Below are 19094 nucleotides of genomic sequence, written 5' to 3'. Positions count from 1 at the left end.
CAGCGAGACTTTAGGCTTGTATTCAAGCTTAAATTCTACTAGCTATAAAACCCACTTCGACATTCTACCTAGTCCTTTCGTCTTTCCTATGATAGACTTCAAAGGGTACTCTGTGATGACCTATACTCGGTTTACTTGGAAATACGGTCTCAGCCATAAAGCTATGTAGACTAAAGCTAGTCTCATTTTCATCGATGAAGGTCTTGCTCAGGAAGTAGATCAATTGCTCAATCGATGTCCCTACTCTGACCAAGAATGAGTTGAGTACGCACTCATAAATAACTAGGTTTAGCCCAAGTTCCTCCCCAACTTCTGGTTTGGAGAGTATTGGTGGTCATCCCCAATACTTCTTCAACTTTGTTAAACCTTGCTCGCATTCCTTTGTCCACTCGAACTTGGTGTTCTTTCGCAGTAACTGGTATAGAGGCCTGTATTTATCCGAAGACCTGGATATGAACCTGTTTAGAGCTACGACCCTTCCTACCAACTTCTGAACTTATTTCTGCATTTTTGGTGAGGGCATCTCTAGTAGTGCTCTGATCTGGTCTGGGTTAGCCTCTAGCCCTCTCTTCGTAACCAAGTAGCCTAAGAAATTTCTTGAAATTAATGCAAAAGTGCATTTTTCTGGATTAAGCTTCATTCCAACCTTTCTCATACGAGAGAAGACCTTCTCCAAGTTAGCTATGTGTATAATTTTTTCTTGCTCTTCACCAACAAGTCGTCAATATAGACTTCCGTTGTCTTCCTCAACAGTTCTCTAAAAAGCTCCATTACTAACATTTGATAAATTGTTCATGCATTCTTCAATCCAAAGAGTATTACTTTGTAGCAGTAAAGCCCTTGCTCGGTGATAAATGATGTTTTCTCTTGGTCTACTCAACTGAGCTAAATCTGATTGTAGCCAAATTATCCATCCATGAAGGATAGCCATTCGTGGCCTGGAGTAGCATCTACTAACTGGTCAATCCTCGGCATAGGAAAGTTATCCTTAGGACAAGCCTTATTTAGGTTTATAAAGTTGATACAAACTCTAACCTTCCAATTCCTTTTTAGTACTGCCACTATATTAGCTATCCAGTCAAGGAACTGCACTTCCCTGATAAACCCTGCTATGATCAGCTTGTTCACATCTTTATTTATTACTTCTCTGAAATGAGGTGTTAATCTTCTTGGTTTCTACTTTACTGGCTTCATAGTTGGCTCCATACTTAAGTGATGGCAAATCATTTCGGAGCTGATCCCCGATATTTCTTCAATAGACCAAGCAAAAATGCCCATGTTCCTTCTCAGACAATCTATCAGCTCTTCCAACTCTTATGGTCCTAATTCTACCCCTGCTCCAATCTGCATTCCTTCCCCTACATCCACTATATGGATGTTCTCCATAGGGGCTCACCGAGCTTTGTTTCCCCCTATTGTAACTGTTATTGCTGAATATTGTCCTCAAAAAGTTCTTCCTTACCCATTGTGCAGACCTAGTTCTCTTGGATGTCCCACATCCCTTGCAATGTTAGTAACCTCAGGACCTGGTAATACGTGGAAGATACAGCCCTCATCTGATGGGTCCACCATTTTCCCAATATATAAAGTTGTAAGGGGAACTCACTTCCACGACCATAAATCTAGTCATCAAAGTTATCGGTCCCGCCTACACAGGAAAAATTATTTCTCCCCATGATTGGCTTGTCCTCCCATAAACCCAATTAAAGGAGTTCCTGCTTGGGTGAGCACACTTCTGTTGAGACCCATCTTCAAAAAAGTTGAGGTGTATAAGATATCGACTGAGCTGCCATTATCGATCTGTACCCTCTTGAGAGTAAAACTGCCTACTTGGAGGGTTACCACCAACACGTCATAATATGGCCTAGCCACCACCTCCAAGTCTTTTTCCATGAAGGCCACGGTTCTACTATCCATAGGGCTCCATCTATTCTGTGGGCCAACTCCTCGTCATATAGACATGAGCAAGTTGTTCTGCTCGTCACTTTTTGGCTCTCTCGTCAGTCTTATTCAGGTCTGCCCTTCTAGATTCTTGCTTTAGGACAACGTGAATAACTACTGCTCTTCTATCCTACCCTTCAACAGGTGGCTGATCAGGCCTATGATCCTTATCTCAAGAAAGATTCTCTCTCTGTCTTCTAGGCAGATCTCTTAGTCTACCCTACTCTGTCAACCTCTATAGAAATCTTCTTAAGGCTTAGCATCTGTTGGTGGTATGGGCTCGCACCCTGTGATACTCGAAATATAGTTCATCTCGCTTTATCTGATCATGAGGAAGTAGTACTGGCCACTTGAAGTAAGGCTTGTTTACGATGAAGGGTAGAATTTCACTAGGAGGCATAGAGAAATATGTCCCATCTTTCCTCTGTTCTCTATCCTACTTGAGCGGTCTCTTCCTACTCTACTATTGTGGTTGTTGCTGCTTGCTAGGCTTCGCCATTGTGTATATGTTTCCCGACTGAATTCCGAGGATCATCTTCCAATCTAATATATTTTTCTACTCTTTCGAATAGCTCACTTAGTGTTTTTGGTCTCCTCTTCGAAAGAGACCTATATAACCCTGAGCCAGATGGCAAAGAGTTCTTGAACACCACCATTGTTGTTCTCTTATCACAACTTTCCAGGGCATTGCCTCTTTCCTGAATCTCCTTGTAAATTTTCGGAGGCTTTCCCCAAATTGTATTCTCATACTGAGTAGAGCATCCATATCTTCACTACTCTTCCTGTTGTCTATGTAACGCATTACAAAAGTAATACAAAGCTCCTCAAAAGAAGCTACTAATCCATACAGTAACTTATGGAACCAAGTCAATACGTTTCCCTACAAACTAGTAGGGAACAATCTGCACATCAAAGCCTCATTCCCCTCCTACAGTGTAAGCATCTGTCGGAAGTGGAATAAATGCTCTACTGGGTCCTTCGTCCCAGAATAAGGGGTAAAACATGGTGGCACAAACCTTTTTGGGATTTTTTCAGCCAAGATCTCCATTGTAAAGGGCGATTTCTAATTCCCCTAACAACTTGCACTACCACCGTGCCAATATCTACACTCTTTATCGTCTGTTTTTCTTTTTGGATCATCTTTCTAATCTCCTCTCGAGTTAAGCCCACTTCGGGCTCCACTCGAGTAGTAGCCGTGGCAGCCACCATTTTTTCCTCTCTAGTCAAAATCCACGGTTCTAAGCTACCTTTTGCATTTGAGGCGCAGTCATCTTCAACAAGAGGCTGAGGATCTCGCGGTGGGAGATCTTACTTCACTTGCTGCTGATTTTCAAGACGCTGACTTAGATTTCGATTCTATTCAGCCAAGTTATCTATTTTTTTCTACATCTCCTCTTGCTGCTACCTCATGATTTCTAGCATTGCCAAAAGGTGAGCATCTGCAACTGGTGTCGCGAGTAAAGGTGCATTGACTTCGGTTATTCTAGTGGATCTTCCCATTATTTCAATTGAAATCAATTATGTTCCTGGGTTCCCACGGATAGCACCAGACTTATGGGGTCAGATTTCGGTGAACGATGCAGATGGACTCTGCCTTATAGGTCTAAAATATCTCCTTCCACCTCCTTGTTGGCACCAGCATGGTACTTGTTAAAAACTCTCCGACGCTCAAGTTAGAGTAGCAAAGAAGTAATGGATAAAAATCGATTATACTCTCAATCGGCCAAAAGATCCCTAAATCTATGCATATTATGTTATTTATAGATCCTTCCTCTGAATCAGGGTTTTCCCTTCTCACGGGAGGTGATCCCGACGAATCCCCTGATGCCCAAGACCATAAATAGAATGGGGATCTTTGAGATTGGATATGCTATATTGGGAAGATCTCCTTTGAGATCTTTGGGCTTGATATGCGCGTATTAAGATTACAGGTATTCTTTGACCGGGTATGCCCTGCTTGGCAGATCAGGTCTTGTTCAGTGTTGTGTTACCCCCTCTAACCATGCCAAGCGCTCTCTGCTTTGGCATGCTCTTTCACTGGGTAGCGTCCCATATGTTAATTTGCGTATGGTGCCACTTAACCAGCCTAGACATGTGTATGCTCTAGGTGACTGTGCAGTTATTTCCCTTTATAGTAACCAAAAACTCCATTTTTTATAATAAAAAAATCTCATTTAAAACACGGTTCAAACCTCTAACGATTAAAATAATAAAAATAAAAAAATAAAAACTCGACTTCTTCACACACAAAAAAAAAATGAAAAGCGCTTTAATGTTTTAAACACAACCTTTTCATTTAAACATGTTTTTTTTTAACCTTTTAAAAAATCAGAAATATATATATATATATAGGGTCAGGTTCAAGGGCCATATGAGAAAACATATGTAAAAACTTTCGTTTTTAATAAAATTTTAAAATATGGGTTAGAAATTTTGGATTGAGCTGATTTTTTGTGAGGATGATCTCTATGATGGGAAGATCATCCAAAAAAAATCAGCCCAATCTGAAACCTCTAACCCCATTAAAAGTGATTTAGAATGTGGACCGTCGATTTTTTACCAATTTTTATCACTAATTTGTAAATCACTTTTGATGGATTTAGAAGTTTCTGATTGAGCTGATTTTTTGTGAGGATGATCTTTTCATCATAGTGACCATCCTTGCAAAAAAATCAACTCAATCCAAAACCTCTAACTCTTATTTTGAAAAACGAAAGTTTTTCATATGTTTTCTCATATGGCCCTTGAACTGCCCCCATATATATATATATATTTCTGATTTTGTCTCCTTTCTTTCCCCGTTTTTTCCAAAGTTTTTTCTTGTCATTTTAAACTTGTACTTCTACTTGGTGACTATGCTTTCAAGCAACGAGCTCATTCTCCTTTTAATATGGCTTAAAATGGGTCAGGTTCGACTCGAATCCTAATAGCTAAAATCATATCCGAACCATTTTATGTTCATTAAATACAGATCCGATCTGACAGAATTAATTTATTCGAATCAAATAATGTCAAATCATTCAAAGTTATTTCAAATAAAATTACAAAAATGCAACCAAATGAAGACTTGAACTCAAGATGTCTACGATATAAAAGAGAAGACTTGTCCACTACACTCAACCATTGTTGGTTGATAAAAGATTACTTGAAAAATATAAAATACAACTCACAAAGAAATATATCATTTGGATATTGGTGGATATAGGGATGGATCCATATCTGACTTGGATTCGACTCTAGTCAAGGGACATCAACCCATATCAAAACCATATTTTAATTCAGATATACTTGAAGAACCAAGCCAGCTAAAATCTGTCCCATTTTAAACCCTACCTTTTAATTTAAAGCGGCGAACTCGATAATTGAAACATTAGTGAAATGATGAGTTCGTTTTTTTTTTTTTTTCCAACTTTTGGAACAAAGAGTTCATTGCTTGAAAAATAACAAAGTGACAAGCTTGTTGCTTTTTTGGATTTTAAAAGTTGGGAGCTTGTCGCTTCTAAGATTGCCAAAAATTTAGATTTAGGTATCTAGTTAATTATCAATATAAAATTGTACATATTTTGTGAGATATTCAAAAAAGCATAAATTATAAACTATGAAATTTTAGGAAAGAAATTAGCTTGCTACGTTTGTTTGTTTGACTTTTTTTTTTTTTTTTTTTTTGGTATAACAAATTTTATAGATAAGAAAAGAGGAATGAAAGAAGGTTGAGATGGCCCCCTGACAGACAAAGAAAGAAAAAACGATCAAACAAGCCTAAGGGCAAAAACAAGAACTAAGAATTACACATAGTATCCCATCTAAAAACAAAATCTTTGAAGGACACACTCTCAAAATCCTTGCTAAGCTTAGACCAAAGGTAAAGGAGCCCCAAAATCTCCAACAGTACTGCATGAGAAGAACTTTCCTTACCCTGGAATACCCGATAGTTCCTCTCCTTTCAAAGACCCTAAGTTATGACAAATGGCAAGATAGCCCAAAGATGTCTTTTTTTATGAGAAAATATATTAAAGGTCCAACCTTCCAAAAGAGAAAAAAAAGAGTGAGGCATGACCCAATCCAACTGAAACCAAGACATGAAGGACATCCAAATAATCCAAGGGAAAGAATAATGAATTAAGATGTGACTCACCGATTCTCCATTACAAATACACAATGGGAAAAGGTTCTGAGTTATCCAACCCCAGGAAATAAGATTATCTAATGTAAGAATTCTCCCTAAGGACGCAAGCCACGCAAAGAAGGAAACTTTAGACGGGATAAGTGCATGCTAAACAATGGAGATAGAGAAAGCAACTTCAAATGAGGGAAGCAAGCACTTAAAAGAGTAAACCAAAAAAGTCTTGTCTTTAGCCTTGAACCAAACGCTCCTGTCCTGTTTATTCTCCCTAAATTGGAAAGAGTTCAGAAGAACAAGAAGAAACGAAACCTTTGTAATCTCCCAATCATTGAAGTTCCTCCTGAATCTCAAATCCCAAGAGAGAGTACTTCCATTTCTAACTATACAATCCTTCACTGAGCAGTTCTTCTTTAAACAGCAAGAATACAAATACTGGTATTAAAATGATAGAAACGACTTGTCGCATCACCTATCCTCCAAAAACCTAATTTTATCCCCCAACCCCACTCTAAAACTAACCCCCCCCCCCCCCTCCCAAAAAAAAAAATATATATCGTTGCTTCCTATAGCAGAAACAGTGGACTTACTGCTTCAACTTCTACAACTAGCTTGCTACTATTAAAACTGCCATAACTTTTGATTCCAACATCTATTTTGCTATTATAATATATGATTTTTAGATATTTAGTAAAGATCCATCCAATAAACTATCTAACAATGATCAAATATCTGCCTAGATCAAAATTTACTTATAAATCTTCAAAATTATGAATATGTTTTTCTTTGTTCTACATTTATTGGTACAAGTCGTCGTAATCGTTCTCCCTTTCTTTGCCCTCCCCTCAAAACAGCGAGGTGATGTTTGGTCATGGGGCAGTTCTTTCTCAATTTCCATCTCTTTAGTTGGGAGTCTCAACTCCCAACTTTGGGGTACTACTTTTTCAACCAACCAAAGCAACCAAAACCACAAAGGACCGAGAAGAAGGCAAAGAGAAAGAGAATCAAGCAAGAGCTTGAGTTCTTTTCCCTTGTTCCCATCAGAAGGATGATGGTTCCAAATCTACCCTCTCAAGTGATGAGGTGATTATGATTCTATCTTATGAAACATCAAAGAAAAGAAACTAAAAACAAGTTGTGTGACTTTTGATCCGTTAATTTACAAAGGGAAATAAATTACAAAATAGAAACCTAAAACAGATCATTCACCAAAATAGAGCGAAAATCCAAGATGATATACTAAGAATAGCTTGAAATAAAATTTAACAGAATTTCCCCTTGGTTTTTCTCCACCAAAAATCCCCTCTGAATATCTACAGAACTCCCCTATTTATAGAATCATAGGGGAATCTGTTACAAAAAAGAATGAAGTTACAAAACTAACTTAATCACAAAAAAGGAGAAAACACTAAGGTCATTGGCTATTTAAGCGAATGGATGTTGTCAAGTCATTTCTTGCCTTCTTTTCTTCTGATTTATTTCCCTCTTGTGCCTTCTTCTTCAATTTTCTGGTTTGTACTTCTCTTTTTGGACAGATTTGTGTCTATTTTAATCACTGAATGATGTGAGACCATGGCACCATACAACAATAATATATCAAAACTTTCACTTAAATCAACTTATGAGGGTATATCATTCTCCATTCATCATTCACGTTACAAATCGTTGATATGGATCACCACCATTGATGAAAACTTCAAGTATGTTAAACGTTCTGACAAAGAGGTATTTTTGGTACTTTAATACTTTGGTTTAGGTGAAAAAAATATAAAGAAAGATTTTACTAACTAGTGGTATGATAAATGGGTTAGAAAACCATTTCATTTTTCATAACTTTTATTGGATTTTTTCATGGAAAATGGATTTCCATTCTCATTAAAAAATCTAGCGAGGGCTGAATTTCATTTTCCCACTTGTACCAACGGGAGTATGAAATCCACCCCAAATCAAAATCCTAACTTCCTCCTTCTTCCCTAACAACCCCCACCACCCATCACCGTCACTGTTGTCAACCCCCCCTCCACATTTTCTTGCCTTCACCCCTCTCCACATTTTATTAGTTATTCTTCTTCCACCTCCGCCCCTTCTTCTTATGCTTCCCCTACCTCTCTCTCTCCTTCACCCCCTCTTCTTATTAATTTAATGAGGAGAGAGAGGTAGGGGTGGGAAGAAAAAGAGAAGGGGATGAAGGAGGAGAAAGAAAAAAAAACATTGGGGGGTGGTCGACGATGATTGAGGTCTTCAACGAAGGTTTGCCTGTGATTGTGGTGGTGGTGGTGGTGGTGGTGGTGGTGGTGACGATTATTGTGATGATGATGGTATTAGTGGTGGTGGGAAATGAAGAAAGGTGAATAGGATTTTGTTGGTAGTGGAATTTGGGGATGGATTTCATTTTGCCACCTATTCTATAGGAAAATAAAATCCGTACTTTATTGGATTTTTAGACAAGGGTGGATCTACATTTTTCATGGAAAAATCCAACAAAACAATGAAAGAATCGATTTTCCCTGGAAAATATGTTTCTAGAGCTTTGCTTATCTAGATTCAATTATCATGTTTACTTCAACTAAGATATTGTTGGATTTGTACACAAGAAATCTACAGGTACTAATACTCTTTTGAATATAACCTATAAATACGTAATCGTTTTTTTTTTTTTTTGTTAGTCCTAATTTTATTCTTTTGGATGGAGGACTCGCTACATTCGCAAAACGACCCCCCACAGTTTCAGTTAGTGGCAAACCATGAACCGAACGGGAATTTGAATTGTGCAAATTGACAAACCAGTAACAGTTCAAACTTCTTTACATCTCCTTTGCCAATTAGATCACATTACGCTTTTGTAGTTTAAGAGTTCTAATACATCCATCATATGGTCCGAGTGTCCAGATTTTCCAATTAATCAAAACTAGCAGAAAATGCACTAAGCATGGAAATCTACAAAAGAATCTTAAAAAGAGAGCTATATCTTGATTTTAGCTTTTGTCCTTCATATGGCAGGAAATGAAGAACAAACCAGAAAATGGTTCAGTTGCCAACTTGCAGTTACAAGACCCCAAAATGGTAAAATACAACCTATAATTCTTTTTTTATCAGTACAATGGGTGCCAATGCACCGATCCAAGATGTTCACTCCATGAAACTTCCTTGCATGGACAGCAATTCAATACTAGTATTAACCAGAGAATATAAACTGCACAATCCATGGATGTCAAAGCCAAGAAGAGCAACCTATATGTACTGCAAAGACATCTCGAGGATTATTGGTTGTACTTAATACTACAAATGATGGTGCAGATGCAGCAATTATATTCGATTCTTTATTTTTCAGAAGCTATAATATTAGCACTCTCCAGAGTACATCGGTTAACTTAATAAACGAAGCAAAGTAAGATAGATTGATCATTTACTATAGAACAAGAGTCATATCTACATGAAGGCATAACTGTAGCTTCCTTTTTTTTTTTTTTCCTGCTGAGATACTTGGAGTTCACAGTGAGACATATTTCACTAATGTCTATTATTTGCAAAACAATGTATTGTTTTATATAAAAAATAATGAGAACTTCTATGTACACAACTAATAGAAAACATGAAATTGAAATGTTCCTCTAGTCCTACTTCTCAAATTGTCTGCCAGGGGCCTAGTCGGGCTTGTGTCAAAGATTATTTGAGCCGAGTCATGATTGCAGGGATAGGGTCCATGCCCAAAGAACTCCAAGTCGGGCCTAGAGTCAGGTTGGGCAGGGCCGGGCTTTTTTGACAACCTTAAATACAGGCTTGATTCTCATAGCGTCTAAATGCAAGGTGAAGTCCCTATCAGACAAGGCCTTAGTCATAAGGTCAACTAATTCTTCTAAAATCGAACTTTTGAACAATAATATCACATCGATGAGCTATCCCACAAATCAAATGATACTTTTATTCAACATATTTCATCTTGTATGACCCCTCCTTTATTTGCTCAAATCTACCGTACCATTGTCACAATAGAAAGTGATATCCTTCTGTTTTGAAGGAAAGGTTCCAACTCTAGTAAATACCTCCTCAACCAAACAACCTTCTTCACAGCTTTTGGGACTGTGATATATTCCGCCTTAGTGGTGAAATCCACAATGCTTTTCTGCTTCATTTTGTGCTAACTAATGTTGCACCTCATAATTTGAAAATGTTGATGCACAACTAGCACATAATCTCTAGTCATTTTCAAGTACTTCAGAACATGCTTTACTACGGTCCAATGTGCGACACCTAGTCAATTATAAAAACGGCTCATCACTCCCACTTCATGACAAATATCTGGCTTACTACATAGCATAGTATACATAAGACTTCCAAGTTTATACTCAGCCACGCAATACCTAGTTATAGTTTTGTCACCATAAGAGGGTTGACTTAGAAGTTTGTGCTTAAATGTGACAAAATAAGAAGATAATAAATTGTTAGTCTAAAAATCAATATCTTAAAACATATAGGATTTACATATAAGATTTTCCCTTATGAGAGATTTTTATTCAAAAGAGTGGGATAGAAACTCAGGCTTCGTAATAGTAAGATGGTAGAATAGAACTGTTTTGGTTTTCTCATGTTTTTACCATAACCAAATTGGCTGAAACAAGGTATTAAATTTCGATTTCAATTTCTTAAAACATATAGGTTTAAAAATGAGATTTTCCTTTATGAGAGATTAAAGGAGGATTTTTCATTCATAAAAGTGGGATAGACGCTCAGGCTTCCTAATAGTAAGATTATGGAGTTGAAATGCTTGGGTTTTCTCATGTTTTACTACAACCAAACTCTCTGTACTCTGAACGGCGTTCTTAAAAAATTACTTGCTCTAATTCATTAGCTTTTTTCCTTGCATACCCGATCATCACTCATCCTTCAGCTCTTACTAAAATATAACTAGTGAATGGCATGTACATTATAACATGAGATACAAAAATTAGTGTTTACATAAGGTTAAAATTATCTTTATAATTCATTTAAGAGATTGATTTAGAAATTTCAAATAGATGATCTACCTTTATAACGTGGTGTCAATTAACGTAATGCAACATAATTTTTGTAATTAAAAAATAAATAAATAAATAATTGATATGGATTTGCATCAAGGATACTCACCCTCGCTCATTTTAATGGTATTAAAGGTATGGCAGAAAGCCAAGACCTTCGGTTACATGGATCTTAGGAGAAGTTGAAGTAAGCCAATTCTCATGCTTTGCCAATGAACTCCACATCAAACAAGAGAACTGAATCTGGAGGAATGATGCAAGAACCTGCACCAAGGGAAAGGGAGAGGTAGTGCGTGAGAACCATCTCAGGAGTTCAATGTACTTCCGTTTACAGGCACAGCATATATGCAATCTAATGACAGGTACCCTACATACCATAGTTTAAAAATTAACAAGCCAACTCGAAAGTCAACTAAGTAGACTCAAATCAATTAGATTTCAGGTTGATTTGGCCCCAAAACTCGTTTGAAGCAGCTCGACGAATCAAAGATGTAATTCGGCCAAGTCAACTCAAAATGTACCGTTTGCTTAGAAACCCTACCAAAGATACGTAGTTAGTTGAAATGTACCTTTTGCTTAGAATCTCTACCAAGTTATGTAGTCTTTTTTGCTAGAAAACAGAAAAAAAAAAAAAAAAAAATTTGTTTGCCGTAATATCCAGGGAATGATCTCATATAAAGTACCACTTAGTTTACACGTGGAATGATCTGAAATTTGGAAGACCCATGGAATCTCCGATATAATCTTCTTTTCTTCTTGAGGCCAAGGAAGAAAGAGCATCAGCTTTCATATTGCCTTCCCTAAATGTGTGCGATTGATGAGCTGATAGATGACCCAGTGTCCATTATTTCCCTCATCCAATGGTCCACCACTCATCAAATGATCCACCACCGGAGGAATACAGCACCTTGAGGGACATTTCGGTAACAAAGAATCAGTTTTGATAGCTATTAACTTATAATGAGTAGGATTGAATAAGCTTCAGTCTTACAATAGTGCTCTAAACTCTGCCTAATTATTGGAAGTTCTCCTAAGACACAAGCTAAAGCCAAGTAATGAATTTCCATTCTCATACCTAATTAACAACGCATCCACCTCCATCAATACCTAGATTTCCCAAGCCCAATCCATCTACATTTAACTTAATTCAACACTCTGAGTTTATACCAATTTAGCAACACTGCATGGCCATGGTTTAGACCAAAACGTGAAGATCTCCTCATTCATGGCTCTATTCGGAGAAATCACTAAATCAAATTCTTTGATCCATGATAGAATTGTAAGTTCCACGAGCCTGAAAGAACACTCTTTATTTACAAAGATCGTGGAATGTGGGCTGAAGCTTCACAGTGTGGGACTTCCTCTTGCTGTTGGCCCATCTCTTAATAATTGATTCTACAAGGGGCCTTTGCTTCTTCCCATCTCATGTAAAGTTGGAGTTGAACTTAACTCATATGTTTCTAGCATTCCATGAACAAGTAATGTATCCTCCTATTGACAACATATTGGGCATCTGGATGCTAATTGGATCCATCTCTTCTTTCTGAATTCATCAACTTGGCACGCTTTATTGAAAAACTTCCAACTGAACACCATAATTTTAGTTGGGATTTTAGAATTCAAATTCCACTCAAATTCTTTTTATAATTGTAATACCCCAAATTCTAATTAGTATCTCGAGAAAATAAAATAGTAAAATTTGGAGAAATTCTAACAGAGGGACTTAAGGTAAAATACTCAGATTTTGTTATGTCTATTTTTAACGAAATTTGACTTTGCCATTGAATTCAAAATGATCGAAAAACATATTTTACCCTATAAGCACGCTCGAATTCGAGTTTGGACGGAACAGTTACAAAATTCTCGAGTTTCGCTTTAGATATTTACCAAATAAGTAAACGACACTTTAGAGATATAATTTGAGAAATCTGATCATACCATTAGATTCTTATCGAAAAATAACATGAAATAGAGTATAAGATTATCTAAATCGGCATTCGGGAAAAACAACTCCCGAAATGACGCTTACGTCCCACTTAAGTTACAAATATCTGAATTCTATTAGAAAAATCTGATTTTTTTTCTTATTCTCCTCTCCAAACAAAACTCATCATTTTTCCCTCAAAATTTGCAACTCAGATCTACACCGAACTAGAACGATTCAAGCTTTGCCGCAAGAAGGAAAGTCGTGCACGTCGTCAAGGACTACGCGTGGACGCAAAGAAATTCTATTTTCGTCGGAAGAAAAAATTTAAAGATTGGCCGAAGGTGATCTTAAACTTCATTCAACCATCGAATATAGCTCAATGTAGGTTGCCTTCCCTTTTACCTTCTAGTTATGCAATAATATCATAGAAAATCTATGCGATCTTCGATAGATCAATTATTTCATCACATTTATACATATTTGAACGTATTAGATCATGTTTGCATGGTTATTTTTTATTTATTTTAGTTCATTTGATTTATTTGATATATTTTATGCATTTTATGAGTAGTATAAGGTTTGTATCGATATTTGTCAAGTTTCGACAAAAAAAATTAGCAATTCGAAAAATAAATAAATCCAAATGTTGAGTTTAATTCCAATTTTTATTTGCTTCCATATAGTATGTATACCCATTTCATACTTTTATTTCATTAAAAACATTGAAGTAATTTCAATTACTTTAAGTTTTTTAATGAAGTTAAGGTTTTACTCTCCATTTCGAAACGTTGAGAATGATTTTAAGATCTAAATCTCATCGTATCAAAATGTGATTTTTTATTTCAAAAACAAAACGTAAAATTCGACGTTTTTTCCTGATTTTCAAAACGCGATATCTTAAGCGTTCCTTTGAATTAAGTAATAAAAATTTTATGGTGTTTTTCATGTTGTCGAGGGCTTTTCAATTTCGACAACTTTGAAAAATCATTTTTTTTAACACTAAGCAAATTTTCACAGATTTCCAACTTTTACGTCTTACAGTTTCAATACGTTTTCCGAGCCTTTTACTCAACCAAAACCATCGAATGGAATTGGTTGATGCTCTATGGATTTCAAACAACTTTAAAGGCGAAGATACTTTGATAGATATGTATGAAGTTAGATGATTGATTGATTGATGGATGGGTAGAGAGAACGTATGTCCTCGACTGATTGTTGGGACAGTGTCTCTAGTTCTACGTAGTGGTCATGCCACGTAAAACGTGATAGATAGATAGATGGATGGGATGATTGATAGATAGAAATAACAAATGGTTGTCACTGGAGAGCACTACCAGACCTTATTTGTATTTTCAATACAAGAAATTAGTATATATTATACAAAAATAAACTATTTTGTTTACTAGAAAAGGTTCGTAGAAAACCCATAAAGAGCGACGCGTTGCTGTGTATCCGAAAGCGGCGAGTCAATCTAGGATAGCGCTAGATGTCATATGCTTTTCGGTAATATGGGATACCTTAGAGCATATTACAATTTATGATATCCGAAAATTTCTCCTACTTATTTCCCCTAACGTTGCGTGTAAAGGTGATCTCTGTATAGTGTAGAGGTAGGCGGGATTCACACGCATTGCCTCTTTATAGGCTTCGACACGAGGGGTCTCCTGGACTAGTTAGTGATCACTGTTAGTCTGTAATCGTCAAACGGTCGACCTCACCGTTAGTTGAACTCAGTATTGGGTTCTTGGTCAACGACCAGTCTGAGCCAGATAAATAGTCATCCAACTGTGGTATGCTAGACCGGCAACAAAATCAGATTATAACGATGGGATTCCACGTCAAACTGAAAGTCTGAAATAACGAATTGCTATAGCCGAGGCTGTTATATCGGCGTGTTCCTCTACTCTCTTATCGACTACACCGCCGTTTCCTTATTTTGTGATATTTGATAGATATTTTTATTTGGAAGATGCATAAGTTACTTTAAATGATAGAAATGATAGATTGAAATTATTGTAACTGTTTACTGAGTATGCTTAGACATTTATCGTATATTACATTATGAAAAACTTGCATTATTTAATTGTTCAAATGATTACTCGGCACGTATGACTCACTGTTAGAACGGCGTTCATCCTGCTAAGTAACATTCCCCTATTACTCACCCTATCTTTCCCCTTACAGATTATTCAACTGTTGAGGAGCCGTTCTTTGAGGAGTCTTTTGAGGAAGTCCTTGAAGAGGGTCAGATTGATGTCTTGTCGCCGCCGTGTCTTTGAGGATTAGTAGAGGATCCTAGTGGTTTTTGCTTGTATATAAGAAACATGTTAGTTTAGAAATTTTTGTAACCTAATGTATTATGAGATTGAGGATTTTGACTTATATCAGTGTTTGTCGATTTCTTCCGCTTACTCTAGACTCTTGTATGGATGTTAGTCAAATGTTTATTCCGCTGCGTATATTTTCTTTTCCATAAGTATTATTACTTGTGAATGTTTTAGCAGGTTGTGTGATTGGTTACCTCACACCTCGAGATTCTGACTAATGAATCATAAGGATTCATGTTGGGATTTCGAGGCGTGACAATAATAGCTAGGAACATATATCTCCTTCCAAGCTGATTTAGACAAGGAGAAGGCTATCAAATCAATCTATCAACTATGCCTAACCAAGATTCTCAAGCCCCAATATTTCTCAAATCTTCATACAATTCCATCAATCATTTTCAAAAACTTAGGATACTTGAACATCATTCTTCAAGAGGGGAAAATGGTCAATAATAGGACCACCTCCAGTCCAATTTTGTATAAGAGAGGACCCAATATTATTATTCCTCATTAGGACTTTAGATCTCCTCATTGTCACTTGCAACATGCCATCCATCCCCAACCAGATAATTGATCCTCCAATTCTTGCCAATGCATTCCATAAAATCCCATCACTCACATATTTATTTCGGGGAAAATTAATCATTAATTGTCCTCGTTCTTAAATCTCCAATGACCTTTATGGATGTCCGCAAGTTTTCTAATACCCAAGCTCCCTTAACCAACCATTTTTGTGATTTTCCTCCAACCAACTAATTGAGTTCTCCACCTATATTCACCTTCTCCCCCAAGAAAAAAATTGCAATTTGCATCTGCGATTCTATTTGATATATTTCTGAACAAGGATGAATAAAAAATAATATTAGAATTGAAACCAATACATGATCAAAAGAGTAAGCCTCCCCCTTCATATAATAATTTCACCTTCCACCCCTTCATTTTCTTCTTTACTATGTCAACCAGAGACCAATAGTTCTCTGTTGTGATCCACTCTGAAAAAAATAGGACCCCTAAATAATTTAAGCTTGCCTTCCACAAAACCTAGGGCACTTTGTACCACCCAAACAAGACTTGAATTCATAATCCAGAAATAAAATTTGAAAGACTAATAGAATGGAAGTGAGAAAGATTTGGGTACCTCTACTTTCGGAATAAGAACAATGGAAGTGGAATTGATGGCTCTAAGAATAACACCTTCCTTGAAGAAATTCTGGATGGCAACTACTTTATATCACTGCATGAAAAAAGGGGTAAATTCAATGCCAAGGTCCGTCGAATTTAGCTAAATCCAAGCAAAATTCGACGAACCTTGGCGTCAAATTTAGCCATTTTTTCACATAGTATTTGAAAATCTTCCAAGCTTTTACAGAAAAAAAAAAAAAAAAAAAAGAAAGATGTGTAGTCATCTATAACCGGAGCACCATTCTAATCCATGGCTTTCCTCTATGGACTCACTGGGGATCAATTTTTCTCAACAGTAACCAATATTGGAATCAAATCAAAAGTAGAATCATTAGGACAGGGATTCGTCTATGTAAGAAAATCTTGGAACTCCTCTACAGTACAAGCACCATTCATTTGCTACCTTCTAGCCAAATCTCCACAGATCTAATTCTTCTTATCAAATTCTTTGCAGTTTTTTATTTCATCATCGTATGAAAGAATTTGGTTTCTGATCTCCCACCTTCAGCCAATGGATTCAGGATTTATGCTTTCCACAATGCTTTATCTTTCTTAGTTCTAAGAAAGTCTGCTTGGCTAGTAGGCAATTCTGATGGATTGGTTGGGATCATGACCAACTATTTGAGGAAAGGAACGCCGTCAATTCTTTCATTGTTACTTTAAGTCTTTCTAGTTTAGTAAAAAGGCTACAAAGAGGGGTAGCTTCCACCCTATTCATCTAGGCTTTTAGAACCACATTAAGGAAGTCTGATCTGTGAAACTATCGAGGTTTTGCAATTCTTTTTTTTTTCCAAGAGAAAGATGGGTAGAAGACAGTCTAACAAGATGCTTCACCTTAGAATTTCTAAACATCGAGATCCATGGCTAAAGTCTGGCTATTGTTCCATCAAGAAAATTGGTTTCCCCTATAACTCATATCAATTGATCACATATCATTAACAAAACAACAAAAATCCTTCATAGGTCTCAGATTCAAATTGAAACCCTCCTATTTTTCCCCTTCTGAGGAGAGAATTAAATCCCCGTTATTACCAAATTAACTAAAGCTAAGACCTTTGTTGTGATGGAGCTCAACATATCCCTTATTAGCTGAACCAAAAAAGACCCCTGAAGTGCATAGATCTTAACAGGATAATTATTAAGTTTGGTTAGAGAAAAGAAATTGGGATCCACTTTTGAAAAGAGAAACCTAAGAAACTTCCCCAAACCAAAAGAACCATACAGAACCCCAATTCTCATCCTCTGCATTACTGAACACACGTGTAGCTCCAAACTTCTCATTTTAGATAACCTTTCTTTTGATACATATATATATATAGGAGCAGGATCAAGAGCCAACGTGTTTTGTCCTATATGGGTTAGAAGTTTCAGAATGGATTGATTTTTGGTGAGGATGATGATCTCCATGGTGAGGAGATCATCCTCACCAAAAGTCAGCCCATTCCGAAAATTTTAACCGCATCAAAAGAGATTTACAAAAAATGGACAGTCCACGATTTTTCAACTTGTAAACTAGGGTTAGAAGTTTCAGAATGGGCTGATTTGTGGTGAGGATGATCTCCTCATCATAGAGATCATCCTCACCAAAAATCAGTCCATTCCGAAACTTCTAACCATAGAGGACAAAACACGTTGACCAAATAGTTAGTTCTTTATCCTGATCCATATATATAAGGCCAGGTTCAAAAGCCAATAATATAGCCAACTTGTTTTGTCCTATATGGGCTAGAAGTTTCGGAATGGGTGATTTTTTGTGAGGATGATCTCTATGGTGAGGAAATCATCCTCACAAAAAATCAGCCTATTCCAAAACTTCTAGCACCATCAAAAGCGGTTTACAAATTAACTCCAAAAATTGACGGTCCACGATTCTTCAACTTGTAAACTGGGGTTAGAAGTTTTAGAATGTACTATTTTTTTGTGAGGATGATCTCCAATTATAGAGATTATCCTCACAAAAAATCAGCCCATTCCAAAACTTCTAGCCCATATAGGACAAAATATTGGGCTAAATTCTTCTTTAAGCTTCTTCAAACATCTTTGAAAGAAGGTCTTAAAAATGCCTTTGATGTTCCAAATGATGGTGGAATTCATGAGGAACAAGAATTCTCTGATTTTTGAAGACTCTGAATCACATGTGTTGGGGGAACCCAAATGCGTCCAAGATTTTTCCTCTTTCCATTCATTTGCATAATTGGACACTATTTAGAGTCTGATTTAATTTACGTGGCATATTCTTATCTGAAACTATGTCCTCCGAATTGTTTGGTTTGTTGGGAGGAGCATGACAACATTGTTCAAAATCATTTGATCATTTACAATTTACCTAGTGGTTCTGAATTGGTGAATTGGATTTCAATAGATCTTGTTGCATACAATCAAAATATGTTGGGCCATGGCCACAATTATCATCCAATTAATCAATTCCAAACTTTCCAACATTTTCTCCCTTTGCCAACGGAGCAGTCAAACATATCCATTTTTGCATTTTTCTCACTTAATTTGATAAAGAATTAGGTTGTCTCTAAGGATCTCTTGCCTCCATGGGATCCACCAATCGACCAACTCAATATCTCATTCAA

The 19094-nt window shown here is 36.6% G+C and overlaps 1 protein-coding gene across 6 annotated transcripts in view; it reads right to left on the bottom strand.

Annotated features, from left to right (window-relative positions):
- Positions 1-8862: 8862 nt before the first annotated feature.
- LOC147400388 (peptidyl-prolyl cis-trans isomerase FKBP13, chloroplastic-like) overlaps positions 8863-19094 on the bottom strand; it is a 40621-nt gene continuing 30389 nt past the window's right edge. For 3 of the 6 annotated variants that reach the window (XM_086446065.1, XM_086446060.1, XM_086446061.1), the window contains one exon: positions 11007-11340. Coding sequence is in view for 4 of the 6 variants with exons in the window: in XM_086446061.1 (XP_086302187.1) it covers positions 11276-11340 (65 nt within the window). In the remaining 2 variants the exon portion in view is untranslated. Of the gene's footprint in view, positions 9302-11006; positions 11341-19094 lie in introns of those variants that run through there. The other 3 variants (XM_086446062.1, XM_086446063.1, XM_086446067.1) reach the window with 3 other exon arrangements.

Source organism: Akebia trifoliata, chromosome 6, assembly GCF_017979445.1.
Source record: "Akebia trifoliata isolate Shusen 1 chromosome 6, ASM1797944v1, whole genome shotgun sequence".
Taxonomy (NCBI): Eukaryota; Viridiplantae; Streptophyta; class Magnoliopsida; order Ranunculales; family Lardizabalaceae; genus Akebia; species Akebia trifoliata.
Note: the sequence above shows the minus strand (reverse complement) of the source record. Positions and strands in the feature narration are given on the sequence as shown.